Raw genomic sequence first — 21,780 nt, 5'->3', positions numbered from 1 at the left:
TGAGTACCAAAGGAAAAAAAGAATCAAAAGAAAATAAATAGCAGAAATTTAAGATCTATGATTTATATAAAATGGAAAAGATCAAATATGATATTTAGTATATAGAAATTAAACAATTTCACAAGAGTGAAGATTTCATTGATATACTCTTAAGAATTATGTATATGACCATATTTGTCTACATGGTAGTTACATTAAAAAAAATATCAGCAGCTGGGCATGGTGGCACACGCCTTTAATCCCAGCACTTGGGAAGCAGAAGCAGGTGGATCTCTGTGAGTTCAAGGCCAGCCAAGTCTACATAGTGAGTTCCAGGTCAGCTGGGGCTACCCTGTCTCTCAATAAGACCAAAAAAAAAAGAAAAAAAAAAAAACAAAACAAAAAAACCCAAAAAACAACAAAGGAAAACAACAAAAACCCCAAACAAACATCAACAACTTGATAGTTCTATAGCCACTAATAAAAAAATGTTTAACCCTTTTAAGTAAACTCATAAAATTCTAGGAATAGTTCTTACTGAAGCTCACTAATTTTTACATTTGTGACTTTATGTGGGAGTGAGTGTGGGTATAGGTCATGAAAAGAGAAGGAGAACCAAAGAAAGATAAGAAATTTTAAGGAAGGGGGATGGAGAGGGTAATAGAAGACAAATGTATACACGTGACATGAAATTTAAAGGGGACTACTGGTGGCAGGAGATGGGGAAGAGAAGTAGAACAAGAGGATCAACCAAACAAAGTATGTATGAAAATGTCATAGTGAAACTTTTTACTTTGTATGCTCAGTACATTTAAAAAAAAAATGCTAGGGCTGGAAAGATGATCCAGGGGTCAGACACAGCATCCATGGCAGAATGTTCACAACCACTTGTAGCTACACCTTCAGGGGATTTGACACCATCTTCTGGACTCCGTGGGTACCTGCACATGTAGGTACCCATAGACAGACATACACATATATACATAATTTAAAATAAATATTTTAAGAAATGAGTGCTCAGAGATACCTTAGAAAGTAGGTATTTTCATGGCTCATTAGACAGTAGTTTCATTAGACAGCAGTTAAAATGACTATTCCGTTGTAGTATAACACAAAAAATATATTGAGTTTTGCTCTTGGTTCCTCATACAGAATTCCTAATACTGCTGTAATCCCCTGGGTGATAAGTGTCTTTTGCTATCTGGTACAAATTTCTTTACCTCACAAGGAGGATCTCCTTCGCCTCAGGTCAGAAACACAGTTATTACAAGGTAGAAACTTTCAGTCCCACCCACTAATGGAATGTGAGTTTGAATTCTTTTAAAACTGTTGAAAAATAAGATTCACCATCTTCAGGAACTGGTGAATGCATTCAGGTGTTGTAAGGTTACTGCAACTGAACAAAGTGTGGGTATTTGGTTACTAGATCCTCCTACACATTGATGGATGCCTCTCTTCCATTTGGCTGTTTCTGAGTTACATACCTGTAATAAATGAGTTTTGTGTGCTGTTCTAGCTAATTATCAGATGTATTGGCAGAGGAAGGTTGGGGCAATCCACAGACTTTGCAGAAAAGCAGGATAGAGTATGTGTAATTCGGGGCCCAAATTTACTAAGGGCAACAGTTTTGTGGTACTGAGCTTTAAACTTGGGCAATCTGAGCAACTCCAGGTCAGAATTAAACTGAAATGTAATGAAGAACATTTGGTGTATGAAGAGGTGGAGAATTGAGTAGTGTGAGAAAAAAATCCACACAGGTATCATTGTTGTCAATAAATACAGCCACCTTGTTGGTCAATAGAAAAGACAGAATTCAAATTAGAATTTTCAATTTAGTATTTTGGCATTAACTTGAAGCTCATAAGAAACAAGATACTTGGTAATGTAAATTATTTCCTTACAATTAAACGTAATATTATTTGGTTATGAATGAATTCTATAATAATTTTTTCTACTTTTCTGATGTAATAAAATACAAATACACCTCTTCAGGAGATGGTTTATCTTCCAACTGTACTTTTTCAGTTAGTCTCACACTATAAAAGAAATGTAAAGACTGTCCAGTTAGGACACAGAAACTAAATTGTGTGATGACGTTTCTGCTTATGAGGGTAATGTTAACAATCAACAAAACAACTCTTCTGATTCCTTTAAACAGAAATCTGATTTATTTATAAAATAGAATAGAAACTATCTTGACTTACAGAAAATTGCAATTTAAAAAGTAGACAGCAGTTCTTAGAATTTAGAATTATAGTCTATGGCTCAGCAACATTCACACCACATGGGGATTTGACTGAAACACAAATTCTGGAAATCCATTGCAGTGTTACTCAATCAGAAACTCTAGGGGTGTGGCCCACAAATCTGCATTTTAGCAGCTCTCTTGCAGGTTCTGATAAGAGCCAAAACTTGAAAATGAGTAAGGGCAATAATTTAATAAATGCAGAGAAAAAGAGTCTTGCTAAAATAAGGCAGTAGGTATAATAGCATAGTATACAGATTTGAAAACAGGAGGCATAGCTAACATTAAGTTAAACTGACCCAAAAACACTTCATTTGAAAAGTAAAGAAAGCCACATCACAAGTGGTAATGCAAGTTTCCATACAATTCCACAGTGACACCTGAAATTTATGGCTTCTTTAAAAACAATGTAATGACCTTTTCCTTCTATTTACTCTTTGTTCTGTCTTTAATTTTTCTTCCTGTGTTGAAGATACTCCTGTGGCATGAAGTATTTATTATGCTGTTTAGCTTATTAAATTCTTCATTTCTATGTTTACATTTAAAATTGTGGGAAATACATCACTTTTTCATAAACTGTAGTGTAAAGTTAGTATAAATGTTCTATTATAGTAATCTACTCTACTTTGAGATAAATGACAAGGGTTCAAGAAAATGAGACTCAAATCCAATTTTGAATTGTATTGACAAGTATATCATACCAGATGACATTCTAACATTCAAAACTTTGCTATAACCTCCTGAAGTTCAGTTGCCACTGCAGACCACCAAACAAATTATGAATTAAATTCTAGAACAGTTCAATCTTCCTCACATTCCATAATTTCATAGTAAATCGAAATGGTAAGTCAAGAAAGTTTTCATAATAATTCTTCCAAAGTCAAATATTTGCATTGTTATGACTACAAGTAATTGTTTTGCCTATAAAAAAAAAATAACAGAAGAACTTATTCCCTGAATAAGAAAAAGGCAACATCTCACCTCTGGGGTGACATCCCGTGGTGCAAATCCTGTTCCTCCAGTTGTTAATATCAAATTAAGTTCCTTTTCATCACACCAATCTATGAGAGTTTCCTGAAAGAAAACAACAGTACTGTCAAATGCAGCAGGATTTGCTTGCTTGCTCAAAACATTCAAGTTCTTATATAACTTCATAGAGAACAAAGAATTAGGGATTCCTTCTATCACTAAATAAGAAAAATTTGAAGGACAATTCGTGGAAATGTCTCACCTTGATCAAAATGTATTGTATTTGATATATTTATTTGATCAATCATGGAAAATGATGATGCAAGCAACAAACTGATAAATGAAAAAAGAAATGCCAATTTGTAATTTCTGCTTTTTGTATATTTATATGGCATATGCAAAGTTCTTTTTCAATCACACAAAAACCTTTAGCACTATGTGTTAACTAAATTATCTTAGTATTTAGTAACTATTATCAATCTTAGCACCTAAATATTCACACTTTACTTCTATATATAAGGAAATAAGACTCATACTTTGTTATTTTCTGGATTCACAGAGATGAAATAATGCTTTTATGCTGACAAAGTATAAAGGAAGAGTTATAATTCAAACCAGGTTTGTTGAACTCTCAATTTATAATACTCTATATTTTGTTCATCATTGAGTAAATACTTTGTGCTCAATTTGATGTTGGGAAAGTTTTGTGCCTTTCAATATTGATTTTATGTAGATTTCTTAAAAGTTTGTAGAGCTTAAATAATGGTTGGGGCCCACTTCTGGAGTACAGCCTGAGTTAGCATTATATTCACTTTTCTTTTTCATAGGTACTATACTCACACCTAGAATCTTGCACATGGTAAACTTGAGTTCTACATTATAATTGCAGACTTAAAATTTTTCAGGTAATTCTAAAGTACCACCAAAAAATTCAGAGCTACTAATTTAAAAAGAAAACCTGAACGTTAAATCAGGGGTCAGTTTCACAGCTAACTTTGCTAAGTGGCACAATTGAATGTCATATAAGCTAAAGGAAAACCATTTGAACCATATTACTCAAGTCTTTAGATTCACATCATGAATAACTGCTTATATAACACAGCTTTCTTTCATTTAAATAATGCATAATGGGAGTTCAGTTAAGAGTACCTGCAAAATATTTTATTGTGCAATGTAGTTGTATGATACATAGCAGCATTTAATGGGAACAAAAATTTTAGTTAAATTTTGAGAATTTTATGAAAAATATTAATTATATCGCCCTATAGTTGGATTCTAAAGCATAAGGATTCTTCTCTATCCACCAATATAGAACTCAAGTATTCTAGGCCCTAAGTAGCCACACAATTATTGATTCATTAATTTTTTTAAGAAGAAAATATTTCAGGGAATACATTACTCAGTCACATCACTAGATGACAAGAATACAAAGACAAGTCACAGCCTTTTTTCTCACATTTTCATTCAGGTGGAGGACCTATAAGCATGCAGAATTCTAACTCTTGTTGAAAATATCATCAGAATGCCAGCATCATCACATACAGGATCTTGGGAATTAAAAAAAAAAAACTCTGTTTTATTTTAAGATCTATGGAATCAGAGCATGCATTTTTAAAGATTCCTCAAGGTGATATATGTGTTGGCTAAATTAAATGAAATATGCCTTCTTTTTAATATTTTATTTATTATGTTTTATTTTATGCATATAAGTGTATTGCCTACATGTATGTGAGTGCATCTGTGTCATGCAATGCCATGGAGGTCAGAAGAGGGCTTCAGAGTCCCCTGGAACTGGAGTTAAGGACGGTTCATAGCTGCCATGTGAGTGCTGGGAATCTAACCTGGGTCCTCTGCAAGAGCAGTCAGTGCTCTTAACCTCTGAGGCATCTCTCCAGACAGAAATATGCCTTCTAATCATGCAACACTGTACAATTTCTGAGTCTTATTTTTCTATTATTAAAAAAAATCAATTTGCTGGGCATGGTGGCGCACACCTTTAATCCCAGCACTGGGAGGCAGAGACAGGTGGATCTCTGTGAGTTCAAGGCCAGCCTGGTCTACATAGTGAGTTCCAGGACAGCTGGAGCTACAGGGAGACCCTATCTCAAAAAGACCGAAAAAAAAAAAAAGCAATTTATCTCAGCTAGTCATTTACTTAGTAATTTATCTTATTTCACTTAGTAACTTATGATACCTTTAGAAAGCAATTTATCTTCCATATTTGTTTTTACATCTGTAAAATCTCTTTCATGCTGATAAAAGTCTTAGTATTTAGCTGCCTCTACTTTTTAATCTTCCTACATATAGCATTGCAATGATTTAAAATTAAGCTCTACTTGAGGCCTGGATATTGTTCAATTAAATTTTTTCTCAATATCATATAATGGACCAAAACATGAAGGTAAAGTGAAGAAATGTGGAGAAAAAACTTTAATAGTTCTAATAATGCTATCTTTCACAGCTGGATTTAATCAATCCAGTATTTGATTTAAAAAGATAGTTAAACAGGCTGGTGGATAGCTCAGTGGGTAAGGAAAGGCACTTGCCACTAAGCCTAATAATGACCTGGGTTTGATCCCTGGGTAGAGAGAACTGACTTCTGAAAGTTGTCCTCTGACCTCCACTTATGTGCCAGGAAATACACATCTGAACACACACACACACACACACACACACACACACACACAGAGTAAATATAATAAAAAATATTCCTTTTATAGCCAGCCATAGTAACACACGCCTTTAATCCCAGCACTCAGGTGGCAGAGCCAGATGAATCTTTGTAAGCCTAGCCTGGTTAACGACAATAACAAAATTCTGTAGAAAATTATAAACATATCATAAACCATAATATATAGTTTATGAAGACAGTTACATAATCAAAATCATAACCTATTAATGAAATCCAGTAATTTCTCTTATTTCTTAATTTAGAAGGATCTTTATCCCCCCATATTATCTCTTGCAAGAAAACATCAGATTTCAGTGAATATACTGCTTCTTTGTTGAGATGTAAATAAAATGCTATTATGTATTAACTTTGAAAGATTATTCCAAATTTGTATATAGCTAGGTCTCTCATGCACTTAAATGTCCACTCATTCTTTTAGTTCCATAAAAAGCATAGAAAGAGGTTGAATATTTTACAATAAATTGTCAAGAATGGGAATTATTTCTAGGTAAATACATTTGGAGTATATTATATCCTTTACTCATTTCTTTTTATTATTTAGCATTGTTTCTTTTCTTTATAATATACATGTATTATAAAAAAAATAAGTGGAGCTGGGTGTGCCTTTAATCCCAGCACTCAGGAGGCATGGCCAACAGATCTCTGTGAGATCGAGGCCAATTTCGTCTACACAACGAGTTCCAGGACAGCTGGGGCTACAGGGAGATCCTGTCTCAAAAAGATTTTTTAAATAAAGGATTTTTTTAAACACTAAATTTACTACTGTTCAATTCATCCTTATTTATTTTGTTGATATATTATATTGTGCTGATAGATTAGGATATGTTGAATCACCTTGGGGATGATTCTCACATGATCACAGTGAATAAGGTGTGTTGGATAGCTTTAGTGTCAACTTGATACACCTTGGTTGAGGGAGCCTCAATTGGTGAATTGCCTCCATTGGACTGTCCTGTGGCCATGTGTGGCTTATCTTCTTGATTACTGAGTGATATGGGAGGGCCCATCCCACTGTGGGTGGTGTCACCCCTGGGCAGGTGAGCCTATATTATGTAAGAAAACAGTCTGTGCCTGGGCCAGGAGAGCAAGCCAGCTCCTCCACGGCCTGTGCTTCAGCTCCTGCCTCCAGGTTCCTGCCCTGAGTTCCTACCTTGGAGTTCCTGATGAACTGTAACCCAGGAGATCTAAGGCAATAAACCCTTTCCCCCACAAGTTAGTAGTGGTCAGAGTGTTTTGTCACAGCAATGGAGAAACAAACTAGAACAAAGGCTTTTAATGTGTTGCCGGATTCAGTTTGCTAGTATTATATTTTTGTGGCTATGTTCCTGAAGAATATTGTCCTATAGCTTTCTCCTTGGAAGTGTTTGGTTTTGCTTTAGCATCATAGTAAGGCTAGCTCTGCAGAAAGGGTTTTGAAAACTTTTCCTCTTTAATTTTTTGAAATAATTTAAGGAAATTTTATATTACTTATTAATGTTTGGTGAAGTCAACAGTAAAATTATTTTATCTTTTTTTTTGATTGATGAGTTTTAGTGACTGATTCAATATCATTGCTTGCTATTAGTCTGATGCATATTTTCCATTTTGTCATGATTCAAGCTTTGTAAACTTTATCTGGCAATATGTCTTCATCTTCTAGGTTATGAATTTTGTTAGTATACTGGGTCACATTAAGCTCAAATGATCCTTTAAATTTTTGTATTGTCAGTTGTAATGCTTCCCTTTGTGTGTCTAATTTTATTCATGTTTTCATGTTTGTCCTAGAGGGTCGAGATACATTTATTACTTTTTCTCTTTGAATAATTAGTTATTTCTTCATCTTTTCTATTTTTATTATCTATATCATTTATTTATATGTTCTTTATTGTTTCTAATAACTTTGGGTTTGATTTCTTTGCCTAGTTCCATAAATAGGTTGATTTATTGGGATCATTCTGTTATTATAATGAAGGTGTTGACTGCTGTAAATTTTCTTATCAGTACTGCTTTTGGTGCATCTCATAAATTTTGATATAGTGTATCTTTATTTTCGTTTATTTTGAGACAATTTTGATATCTTAATTTCTTCATGATATAGATTATTCAACAGTAAGTCATTCAATACATATTTATATATTCCCAAAATTATTGGTATTAAGATTTGATTGGTATATTATGAAAATATAGTCAACATAATTTCCAATTTAAAAAATTTGTTCAAACTTCTTTTGTTCCCTATTATATGATCCACCTAGGAGAAAGACCTATGTGTTGTTGATAAGAATGTGTATTCTGGGCCGGGCGTGGTGGCACATGCCTTTACAGGCGGATCTCTGTGAGTTCAAGGCCAGCCTGGTCTACATAGTGAGTTCCAGGACAGCTGGGGCTACAGGGAGACCCCCCCCTCCAAAAAAAAGAATGTGTATTCTGTAGGAGCTGAGTTAGAAGGAATATATTTTGCAGATCTCCGTTGAAGTTCATTTGGCCTATAATATAATTTTGCTGCACAGACAGATATTTGCTAGACTAAGGAGCATAGCAAGAGGGTTTCAGGGATATTTAGGGAGCTTCAGGGCTACAAGATAAGAAGTATCTTTAAAAAGTAGTCATGTATTAATTTTCATTCATTCATATTTTCCCTTTGCACATATGTAGATATTCACATTTTAAAGTATGTATTTGTAATCGAATAATTATTGAAGATTTGTTAATCTGAGAAAATTCTAGACATTTTATTGCATTTGGAATTATCATGTTATTCTCTTTTAAAAAATATTTTATTTATTTTATTTGTATGATTGTATTCCCTGAATATATGTAAGTGAACCCATGTTGTGCAATGCCACTGAGGTCAGAAGAGGGTGTAAGATACCCTGGAACTACAGTTATGTATGGTTGTTAGCCACAATGTGGGTGCTTAGATTTGAACCCAGGTCCTCTGCAAGAGCAGCCAGTGCTCTTAATCTCTGAGCCATCTCTCCAGCTCATATCATTTGTTATTCTTGTACTCAAAAAATGTCAACTCACAGTGCCATTGTAGGCCAGTTTTATCTTCTGCGTTCCAAGAAAGAAAGGGCTGCTCCTTTGGTTAAGTGTTCTGATTGATTAATTCTTGAATCAACTTGTTTAATTCTCTTCAGTTAAGCACTAGCTACTACAACTCAAAAATATTTTCTACACTTAAATATATTTTAGAGAATGCAAATGAACAGAGTTCTAAACATTGTACTAATCTTAATGCAATCTAATACTGCAGAGATTTAGTAATTATAATGTTTGCAGAAAGATTACCATTAGTTAAGCTAATCAAGACTTCATATTTCATAAATATGCTTTAGCAATGCTCAGCCCTTACTAGATAACAACAATTATTGCTGAAACGAATGAAATTAACAGATAAAGCTAAAGTGACATGCAAATTTCTCAAAATACAATTATTCTGTACCTTGGTATCTTTGGTATATTGTTCTGAATGACAAAATCTTGATTTAAGATTCCAAAAACATAATAGTGATGAAAAAATGTACTGTGATGAGGATCTGGTAACTTCGATTCTTAATAGGATAGCAAGGATTTTATCCAAAGACGGAATTTCATTTTAAAAAGACATTTAAATTATTGGTGTATATTAATGTATATGTGGGGTATATATTTATATGAATTTTCACGGGTGTGTAGGGGCCTAATGATGAAATTTCAATAATGCAAATTAATCGCTTGGTAGAATACTTATAACACAGTGTTGAGTAAGTGGCTATTTGAGGACATCATTATTCCATAATCATATTACTTCAGCATTCATTTTATGTCTTTAATCAGCTTAGAAGGTCCAAGCAGAACAAGGATCATAGTATCCTTTTTAGTACTAGCTCTAAAGTGTTTTATTTTATTAAAACATTTAATAAATTGCAGAATGCAGTAATAATTTATATAGCATAGGTTTAAATGTTTTATTTTATGTATATGAATGTTTTGCCTGCAGGTAAAAAAGTGCACCAACATGTACAATACCACAGAGACCAGATGAGTCAGATCCCCTGGAACTAGAGTTACAAAAGGTTGGTAGGTGCCATTTGGTACTGGGAACTGAACCTGGGTCCTCTTTAAAAGAAGCTAGTGCTCTTAACCACTGAGCCATCTCTTTAGCTCCTTGAATACTATTCTCACTATGGTTACTTCTGAGCTTATACACCAATCTTTCGCATATTTGTAATCTCAACAGGTGACTTGAGTAACTAATGATGAATCTAGTCATATAAAGCTTTTTCAAAAGATTGAACTCCTGAAGTAAAATAAGACTTTAACATAAGTAAGCATTTAGAGAACCAAGATGGCTGAAGATAATTTGGGCTCCCAGCCTGTAACATTCCAGCTCTCCTCAGTCAATCAATCAATCAATCAATCAATCAATCAATCAATCAGTCAATCAATCAATCAGTCAGTCAGTCAATCGGTCGGTCAGTCGGTCGGTCAATCAATCAATCAATCAATCAATCAATCAATCAATCAATCAATCAATCAGCAAAAAGCCTTCCATTAAAATTCTTCTTAGTGTTCTAGCATTAGTTAGCTGTGACTCAGGATAAGAGGGGGGGAACTTTTAGCCTTAAAATTGAGATAATGATCAGTACGTTACGAAGTACTGCTGGAATGTAGGTTAACAGATATTTAGTAGTATGCTGTTATATTCATTATCTCCACTTCATATGCTTTACTACCATATTTTATAGTTTACAATGATTTGCTCAATCATTAGAGTTAGCTTGAAGAGATAAACTATGGATTCCTAGCTGTTATACATTTGATTAACTTTAAACTTAGCTTCAGGGAGTTCTTTTCTTACATTTTTTTTTCTCTCTAGGAGGTCATTTTTACATTCCATCTTTTTATTTGAATTCTCCAGTTCCCTTAAATCATTTCAGACTATTCCACTAGAGCCAAGTATTTATGTTCTTATCATGGTCGATGTTTTTTTTCAAAGCATATTACTGGAAATATGTCCAAACATACACAAAAAGAGTTCTTCAAATCCTGGTTATAGAATTTTCTGTCATTTACCACACTTGCTTCATCTTCTGTCCTCAAACCACATTTTACAGACCACTATACTTGACGTATAAATTAATAAAAATATAAAAATATTCATTTTACATGTTAAACCTCAGAAAATATAGATATAAATTGTATTTGGTTCATATGGTCCCAAGATTCTATAAATTGAGAATTCCACATTTTGATTTTTAAAAAATTTTTACTGACTCAAGAATTTCATACAATGTATTTTGATGATATTCAAACCATCTCTCCCCTCTCTGCTCCCACGTTACCACCCCACCCCGACTTCATGTCTTCTATTATTTTTTTTTTCTCTCTCTCTTTTTTTAAGGCCTATCCAGTCTAATCTGTATTTTTCAAATGCACATGGGTACGGGTCTATCCCTTGGTGTCTGGTTAACCCACCCGACATGCAGGTAAGAAAAACTGATTTCCCCTTGTCCCAGGATTCATTAAGTGCCAATAGATCCTCAGCTAGGCATGATGCTTCCTATAGTTTGGATTTCTTACAAAATAAGATACCAAGTCAGTTTTACTGAGACAGTGTTCAAAATATTCATAGCTCCCTGAAGACTAAGTATTACTGATGCAGTAGATAACACACATGGACCCAAAGACACACAGAAACTGATGTTGAAATAATGACATGTCATTTAGTAAGTAGAGTACAGGTGAATAGATAACAAGCAGTTAAGCATTTCTTGGACATCTTCTTCCTGAGCCCACTATATCCCAACATGCCTCAATATATTACAAACAAAAATTGTGTAATTATACACATTTGGTTTATATTCTATTTTTACACAAGAGTACATGAACCTCTTGTATTTAATAACTTTTGCTTGTAAGTTTTTTTTCAGTTTATTATTTATTTAATAACCATGTACTTAGAAGAAGCATTTCATTACAACAGCATTGACATATTCAATAACAACTTTCTGAGTTAAGAGGTAATTTTAACAGCTTTACTTAGATATATTTCACATACCATAAGTCATGCTTTAAAGTGTAAAGTTAGGGGGTTTTCAGTATATTCACAAGGCTATTATAAACACTAGCACTATCTAATTTCAAAATCCTATATACACTAGCAGTCAACCCCCATTCACCATCCCTGATTAAGTAGGCCTTGGCAACCTAAATTTTTCTATTTATTACTATGGGTTTGATAGTTTTAGATGCGTACACAAAAGGGAATCATCAATGACCTTTTGTGTCAAACTTCATTTATCCAGTATAACATTTTCAAGATTTGTAAATACTGTACTATACCATTTAAAAAACACACAATTTAATAAATTATGTATGCTGTGGGAAAATACAAAAATATTACAACTCATGTTGCAGTAACTTCAAGTCCACATTTCAGTGGTGTCAAATATTGTGAATCTATCCCTTTACCTATCTGCAGAAAATTTTCATCTCCTTAAAAAAAAAATCTCTGTGCTAAGTAACTATTTTCCATTTTTCTCTTGCCCTACCTGCTAATACATTTGCCTGTTTTCAATGTGAAGTGCATTCATAAGTATCTCTCTTTTCCCCTCCTCTCTTTTTTTATGGTAATAGGGAATGACCCTAGGGCCTCTTGAATAATAGGACAATGCTCTGTCTCTGAGCTATATACCTGACCCTCCTCTTTTGAGACAGGTACTTACTGTATAACTCAGGATTATTAGAAACTAACAATCCTCTAGCTTAGTCTGAATAACACTGAGAAACATGTGCTTCCATACCCAGTTCAATACACTCATCTTCTAAGTGATATTTTTGAGTTGTTTTAACTGTGAACATACATGTCCTATTTGAATCCCTATTTTAAAATCCTCTTTTGAATACTATTAAATTGTTTTCTATTGTTTCAGCAGAATAACAAAGACTAAAGGATTTAAAAGAATACAAGAACCATTTCTGCATTCTGTAAGAATCCAACATGCATTACTCCTTTGATGCAGCAATTGTGAAAGCTGGGCAATAGGAATTACACATTCCTAGCCACTGAATACATTTTTCTCACTGACTCACTTAGAAATGTTATTATTTTTGTTATATTTATTTTCTAATCTGAAAATTTCCCCTTTATGTTTAAACAATATCAAATAATTCTATGATAGTATTATTTAATATGTAAATGACATTGATGTACATAAAATAAAGGTTTTAAATTTATTTTTTAAGAATACACTAATAGGAGCTGGAGAGGTTGCTCAGTGGTTAAGAGCACTGGCTGCTTTTGCAGAGGACCTGGGTTTGGTTCCCAGCACCAACATGGTGGCTAACAACCATCCATAAGTCCAGTTCCAGGGGATCTGATCCACTCTTCTGATCTTCACAGACACTGCATGACATGAGTGTACTCATACATGCAGCAATACACTCAAACACATAAAATAAAAATAATAATAAAAAAAATTTAAAAGACACCAGGCATGGCAAATCACTCTTTAATCCCTGAACTCTGGAGGTAGAGGCCAGCCTGGTCTACATAGTGAGTTTCAGGTGGGCTGGAGTTAGGGAGATCCTGTCAAAAAAGCAAAAGAACAACAAAACAATACACTATTATTTAGCTCATAGTTCTGGAGGCTGGTTAGTCCAAGAGCAGAGCACCACCATCTGGGAAGGGCCTCCCTGTCCTTTAAAAATTTTTTTTAAAGTTTTAATTATATATTCAATATACATTAACACATAATTAATGTATACTATATATGATGTAGCTTCCACTGTATTTTTTTCTAATGACTAGTGATACTGATTATCATGTTATTACTGGCTTTTTATTTATCATTTCTGAAGAAATATCACATCAAGCCCTTGATATTCAATATTGAAGTATTTCACTTTTATTAACACTTCTATTAGTTCTTTGAGAATTTCATACAATGTATTTGATCATATTTATTCCCCAACTCCTTTCCCAATCTCATCCCAGATCCACACTCACCTTTCTAGGCCCATCCCTACTTGGTGTCATTACTACAGTTCATAGGGTTCAGAGCTAGGTAAGGCTATTGATTAACACACCCTGCCCCCAACAGTCCAAGTAGGCTGCATATCACCTTTCAGGACTGTGAAAGCAAGCCAGCAGGCAGAAGGTTCCTGGTCAGTACCAACTTGGTTTCTCAATCTCCTGTGACCAATGTGTGTGGGATCTTCAGCAATAGGATCTTACCATCAAGCTCTGGTGAGCTAACAGAACAATGGCAGGAGCCTGTATTGTTTTGGGGTCTCTGGGACACGTCTGACAATATGAGGGGAAGTATTCCACACCTGTACTACGCTATTTGTTTGGCAAACTATGGCTTCTAGGATGTGCATAATCCCCTGTGTAGGTTAACGCCAATTCAACTTTATTTATATGAATATATATATATTTAATAACTTCATAAATTGGTATGTTTCCATGTGACTCTTCAAACACCCCTCCTGGGTTGTTTTTTTGTAGTTGAGATTTAGGAGTTATCTACACATTCCAGATACTAATGCCTTATTAGATGAACTACAAATATTCATTGCGATTCTGTGAGTTATCCTTTTACTCTTTAGTTTCCTATAGTGCACAAAGCCCAACTTCCCTGATTCTTAAGTTATTACTTTATATACCATGCTTTTGCTATATTCTAAAACCACTGTCAAATCAAAAGTCATGATGATTTTCTTGATGATTTCGATTTGCACTTCACTTCTTTTGACAAGTTGATTACAGTAGGCAATAGTTTAAATATCTTTAAATTTTCAAACGTAGTTTATTGACAAGGATATAGGAGAATCACGTATCTCACAAAGTTTGGGATGGTTTTAATTTTTGTATCTTTAAATATATTTTCTGTCCTTTTACCTCCTCAAAATTCCATTTTGTGATTTCATGTTTCAGTCATTTTATTTTAATTAAAACTTTTTTTTGTTTTTTTGGGGGGGCAGGGGGTGTTCTTTTTTTGAGACAGGGTCTCCCTGTAACCACAGCTGACCTGGATTTGCTATGGAGACCAGGCTGGCCTCAAATTCACAGAGATCTGCCTACCTTTGCCTCCCGAGTGCTGAGAATAAAGGTGTGCACCACCACACCCAGCTTACTTAAAACATTTTTTTTGATTTTTTGCGAATTTCATGGAATATATTTTTATGTATATGAGTGTTTTGCATATACGTATGTAAGTGTATCAATGTCATGCCCTCAGAGGTCAGAATAGGGCATAGGATCTCCTGGAACTGGAGTCACAGTTGTGAGGCACCATGTAGGAGCTGGGAACTGAACCTGGGTTCTCTGCAAGAGTTGCCAGTGCTATTAACTGTTAAACCTTTTCTCCAGCCCAACTCATTTTATTTTTTCCATAATATGATTTTTGTTCTTAACATTTGTATTTATTTATAGACATCCTTATTTTGTGTGGACAGCTTTTTCCTGATTTTCTTTAGTTCCTTGCCCAAGTTTTCCTTTAGCTTTCTGGGCATACTTAAGACAACTGTTAAGACAACTGTTAGAAAGGTCAGTATTTCAGCTTCCCAAGAATTCTTTCTGACAACTAGTTTTGTTCCTTTAAATGAGTTCTATGCTTTACTTCTCTACATGTCTTTTGAATTGTTGTTGAAAACTAGACATTTGTGAATTATAATAAGAAAAATAGTTCTGTAAATCAGATCTTCTCCCTTCCCAGGTGTGGTTATTATAACTGTCAACAGCTGTAGGTATGTGCCTGCTTGGTGTTTGCTTCCACATTATCTTTGCAAAGACACTTCCTTGTCATGGGTAGTCAATAAAATTCTTATTCCTTTAGCTTGTGTTCAGTTTAATGTTTTGACAGAGACTTCTATGAATAGCTAGATTTTTAAAAAACAAGCCAGATTTCTGCTGATTAGTAGCTACCTCCCTGTGACTTTGAATGGGAAGAGTCAAGGAAACAAATGACAGATATTATTTTGAAGATATAAAGTAAAATAAGAAATGATAAGAAAGCTAAAAAGCATGAATAAATTGAAATTATGTAGCAAAAGTAAGAAATAGCATAAGACTCCGATTCTGAATCTCACAGGCAATAATTAATAGATCACTGTTAATACAACTCAAACTAGCTATTACAATCCATTATTAATTTAAAAAACATACCAAACCCTATAAGAAATTGCTAAGAAAAAATATTTTAGTGAGATTTTTCCTATAATCAACAATGACTTTCCAGAGTAAGAATTCTGAAAATTCTAGGGGTTGCAGAAACGGCTCAGTGGTTAAGAACACTGGTTGTTCTTAAGACCCAGGTTTGAATCCCAGCACCCACATGGCAGCTAACAAATGTCTTTAACTCCAGTGCCAGGGGATCAGACAACCTCTTCTGACCTCCTCAGGCATTGCACGACATGGGTGCACTTACCTACATGCAGGCAATACACACATACATATAAAATAAAAAATAACAAAATATTAAAAAAAGAATTCTAAAAATTCCCTAATTTCCACTAAATTATACATATAATGTCCACATGACAATTCTGCAAATTAGTATCACAATTTTCTAAGTATAAATAAGTAGGCAGGAGTTTTACTGATTTGAAAGTCATGCCAATATGATTAACTAAGTGGGACTGGCAAGTATTTACAAAATGCATACACATAACACATCACCCAGTGTGTAGTAATCTGAAACTGACTAACAAGAGACTTTGAAGTCAAGGGCAAAATTACACCCAGCAAAGTTATGAGCTATTGTGCTTCCCGGGTGCAAAATTACTATTTGGTTCATTTTAATAGTTTGTTATTTTTCTCCTGAAATTTCCTATTTCTTCATTTATTATATTTGCCTTAACCCCTTGAACATGATTATAGTAGCTATTTTTAAACCTCTGATAATTACAATAACTGCATCACAGTGGGGTTAATATCGGTTGATTATCTTGTCTCTTCAAGAAATGGATATGTTTTTCTGTTTCTTTGTAACTTTGAACTGTATACTGGGCATTGTGAATATATATACAGGAAAGTGTGGATTTTGTCTAATACTCTAAAGAATGCTGTTTTACTTTTAGTAAGCAGATAAACTGGGAAGACTCAAATGCAAAGGAAGTGATTTTCAGTATAGCTATTTGATGGCATTTTAAGAAAAACATGTTTTTTTCAAATTTTTATTTTTTTAAATATTTTTTTGTGTGTGTGTGTGTGTGTGTGTGTGTGTGTGTGTGTGTGTGTGTGGCTAATGCACATGCTGAGTGCAGGTGTCAGTGTAGGTGAGAAGAGGAAGTCAGGTTTCCTGGAGCTGGAATTACAAGCAGTTGTGAGCTGCCTGATCTCGAAGGTGCTGGGAACTAAAACTGGGTCCTAGCAAGAGCAGGATATACTCTTCAATTTGAATACATCTCTCTAGCCCCCAAGACAAAAATGTTTGTATAAAGCTATGTAATTCCTAGTAATAGTAATGAAACAGTGGTCTATCTATAGACAACAAAACAAGACAGAAGATAATTTTAAGGAATCTTCAGGCCTGGAGTATTGGCTCAGCAGTTAAGAACACCTGACTGTTCTTGCAGAAGACCCGGGTTCTAATCCCAGCACCCACATGGCAGCTAACAACTGTCCATAACTCCAGTTCCAGGGGATCCGACAGTCTCTTCTGTACTCTGCGGGCATTGCACAGCATGGGTGCACTTACCTACATGTAGGAATAACACTCATACACATAAAGATAATAAATAAAATATTTAAAAAAAGAAATCTTCAAAGGGAACATACAGCTGCTCTATTTATGAGATCAAAATGCTCTGATGTTGAGAAGCATTCTACCCATTCTACATTAAACAATAAAAATAGTAAGCTTTGGTTTAAAAGCAAAATTACAGAGGGAGTAGATAAAAATACAGTAGAGTGAAAAATAGCAGCTATTAGATAATGTTTTATACTTGCAAGCATTGCATTTCTTCTATCAATCCTTTGGGATGTTCTCATTCTGAGAATAACATAACAGGAAAAAAAAGCTCTTAAGCAAACTGTAGCAGGAGAAGAATATCATACAGTTCATATAGTGAACAAACCAAAAGAAGGTATGCTCTTACCTATATGAATAAAAATCCAGACACTCATTATTTTCTTCAAAATAATCTCCTTTTGGGTTCCTTAGCTCAGGAACTGAAACTACCTTTCATAAGGTTGTCTAGGGTAAAAACTGGAGCGCAACTTTTTCTTTACCTTACTTCTCAAGTCTATCAGAATGATATCACATGGTTGTCATTTGCTCTGCATTTAGTGTTTAAAGTACTATGTTAAGTACTTCGTAAATATTCAACACTCACAATGACAACAGTAGGTTTTGTTACTTACCAAAGATAATTTTTTTAAAGCCTGTGTTTTTAGGAAACATAAGACCAATTAAGATGCACATAATGTCACAATCCTTAAGGAACAGAACATGATTTATTCCCCATTGTGCTGTACCACAACTTTCTATTTCTCTTATTGTGGACATAAGCACATCATCACTGTATGTTTAGGTGGATATAAAACATGTTACATTGTCTGTCTCTATGCCTCTTTCAACTCATTTTGATAAGAACAGTAAATTACTTGAAACAAAACTGAAAATGTTTTCTTTTGTTTCAAATCTTCAGAAATTTATTGCTATTAAGACTGTTTAAAATGTAATCCCAACTTAAATTTCCTGCCTTATATTTCGTTACTATTCTTCAAAATCCCTTGATTTTAGCCAAATTTGCACTTCTTATGAAAATACTGTTACTTTTTCATGTTCCTTTCATTTTTATTTCCTATGATTAAGCAATTATCTCCATTATATTATCTAAAAATTTCTTAACCCTTTCTGTCTCCTTTGTGCTCTTAAAATATTTAATACATAAATTTGATTTATAAATTATATTCTTTCAAGATCTTTCATTCAAGTACCATATATTTAACTAGTAATTATAAGTGAAAGACTTACGTACATGTGAGGGCAAGTGCATGTCACAATGCACAACTGGAGGTCAGAGAACAACCTTCAGAAATGGTTTTCTCCTCTCACCTGTTGATCAGAGTACTCCAGTCTGGGTGGCCAGTAAGATTCTGGCAAAATCCCCTGACTGCTTCTCATCTCACTGTAAGAGTACTGTTATTGCAGATTTGCACCACCACAACTGGCTTTTAAAAAATGTATTATTTTATGTGTCTGAGTATACTGCCCGCATGTATATGAGTACACTTGTGTTGTGCAATGCCTGCGGCAGTCTAAAGAGTGTGTTGGATCCCCCTGGAACTGGAGTTGTGGATGGTTGTAAGCTGCCATGTGGGTGCTGGGAATCGAACATGGGTCCCCTGAAAGAGCAGTCAGTGCTCTTAAGTTGTAATGTTAAATTTTGTGAGTATGTGTATGTGTGTGGATATAATACTCCGAGAATGTATATGGAAGCCAAGGATTGATATCAGTTACCTTCTTCTATCACTTTCCTTATTTTTGAGGCCACATCTCTCACTGAACTTGGAGCTTGTTGTTCTGGTTAGACTGGCTGGCCAGCAAACCCCAGAATTCACCTGTCCCTGCCTTCCCTGGGGAGGGAGAGGTTACAGACAGGGGCCATCACACCCAATTCTTATGTGGGTTCTGGGTCCTCTGCAAGAGCAGTCAGTGCTCATAACTGCTGAGCTATCATAACTCCAGCCCATGACATTGGAATTTTTATTGGGATTGCATTTAATTTAAAGATTACTTTTGGCAATATGGACATTTTGACAATGAATTCTTCCAATCCACAAGCAATGGGGAAGTCTTTCCATCATCTAGCACCTTTCTCAATTTCTTCAGTATCAGGTGAAAAATACAATGAATCAATGAAATAAAGAGTTAGCCTGTTGAAGCAGGGTCATTGGACCTCATCTGATTATCCAGCCACTCTTCCCAGCCAACTGTATGTAATTTGACCCTAATCACACATGGCCTCCTGGATTTGGGGAGAGCTAAAGTACACAATCTGGGGAAGGCTAGGAAGAGAAGGCATGACCCATGCTAGGTAAAGGCTTTTCAGTTTGCATACCCTCAGGTTATAAATAGACCTCAGCAACCCCTCAGTTATCTTGGTAAGTAATCTCAATAAATTCATTGGTTTCTCAGTAAAACTTGAATCAAACATTGGCTTGACACTAGAACCTTAAAAGGGAATTACCATGCCCAGGAAAAGAAGTCTGACAACAAATGGAAAATTTGTTAATGCTATTATATCTCATAATTATTTTTAAAAAAATGAAATGAGAATGTAAAAGATGTTAAAAGGATGTGGGAATGGACATATTTTCCAAAATAGAAAAAATGAGAAAGCCTAAACAAGTGATGAAGGTCTGTGTAGGTTTGCTATGATATATAAAGGATGAGACAAAAATAATATACACATAATCTTACAATTTCTATGGTCATAGTTTAGTCAAGTAGTTTAAGGAACAAAATATATATCTAGTCAAGGTTTATCTGAGAATATTTTGGGTTTTTTTTTTCCCAAGCCTTATCTACACATCACATGATAATAATTAAAAGTATCAGACTGGTGGAACTAACCTTACTGGATGTTTAACAGCCATAGTCTGAGGTCTATACTAATGTGGTCAGAGGGACTTTAAGGACAGTTTTTGCTCTTTGCCCTCCAAGGTCGACTAAGTTCCAGGGGACTATGGAACATCTCTCAAAATGTCCTGTAACTGTGATGAGTCACCTGTCTTCTTGCTCAGGGAGTCCATGGAGACCCCATGGAGATGGACTTGAACCAGTGTCCAGTCTAAAAAGAGGAGGGTCAACTCAGAGGAAACATCTCATTCATGCTTCCAAGTGAAGCCAGACATGGTCGAGCAGGACCTTTGACTTATCTTCACATAGATCGAACTGGTAAAAGAAAGGAGCCTCCTCCCAAGCCCACATGACCCCTGAGGAACAGATCCTCAAATGACCTTAAGTGTAAAAAGAAATTGATTTATTTGGGTCAATTTTATGGTCTTAAACACCTCAAAGGAAAGTATAACCAAAGAGTAAAGTCATCAGTATATTTCTTTAAGAGTTCAAGAGATTACACTACCCAGACATTAGGCTTAAGTTTATATAAGACGTTATTTAGACAATTATTACTCATTGATGATTTTATTCCTAACCAGAAAGTGCTGCTCAGATGTAAGAGTTCAAATCTTGGTCTCCAATACTGTAGTGCCTACCTGTAGCTGAGGGAGACAACCAGCTATTGTTCTAAAATGATGGATAAATTTGTTTTCTCCCCCTATCCAGAAGCCTTTGAGAGGGAACTGACACTGATTCTAACCACTCCAACAGCTATCAAAATACCTGAAAGCAAATCCTGAATCCATCACTCTAGAGTCCCACCTTGGAAAACAAAAGAAAAATGAGAACTCCAATGGGGGGATGATTTTGCAAGCCCCTGTCAGGTTCCAATGGACTCTCATCTGAAAATCTGAAAACTGCCCTGTTCTGACTTTTTTCTAGTACCCTGTCTAGAACTTGTAATGCTAATTACTCTTGCCTTTACTTCTTCTTCACATCTCCTATTCATGATTCAAGGACTTTCTTTTACCCTTAGAGATAAGAGTTATGCAATTTGGGAGTCTTTTAGATAGACCCACTGAATGTGTATTCCAATTGCCTCACCCTGAGCCCCTGTTCAGAATGGAAGAAGCCAGAACAGTCTGCATCCTGATTCCCTATTGGTAATTTGGGTAATCTCTTCAGGGCATGGTGTTTAAGAATAGGAGGTAGGAACTGGCTAGACAGTTAGGGTAAAAAGACCCCAAAGAAAAGTAGCCAGTTTCTTGGCTAAAAGTCAAAATGTCGTTGAGCCTCTTAGCAACAAACTCTGTTCCAAAGGCCAAAAATATCCAAAGCGTTTAGGATCTTATATCTAC

At 34.8% G+C, this 21,780-nt stretch overlaps 1 protein-coding gene across 3 annotated transcripts in view; it reads right to left on the bottom strand.

Annotated features, from left to right (window-relative positions):
• The window catches only part of Gphn (gephyrin), a 578,173-nt gene that overhangs the window by 363,800 nt on the left and 192,593 nt on the right, over positions 1 to 21,780 (bottom strand). For all 3 annotated transcript variants that reach the window (XM_008852141.3, XM_008852142.2, XM_008852140.2), the window contains exon 4: positions 3,206 to 3,298. In XM_008852141.3, the coding sequence (XP_008850363.1) occupies positions 3,206 to 3,298 (93 nt within the window). The remainder of the gene's footprint in view (positions 1 to 3,205; positions 3,299 to 21,780) is intronic.

Source organism: Nannospalax galili, unplaced genomic scaffold (assembly GCF_000622305.1).
Source record: "Nannospalax galili isolate Female #2095 unplaced genomic scaffold, S.galili_v1.0 scaffold285, whole genome shotgun sequence".
NCBI lineage: Eukaryota > Metazoa > Chordata > Mammalia > Rodentia > Spalacidae > Nannospalax > Nannospalax galili.
Note: the sequence above shows the minus strand (reverse complement) of the source record. Positions and strands in the feature narration are given on the sequence as shown.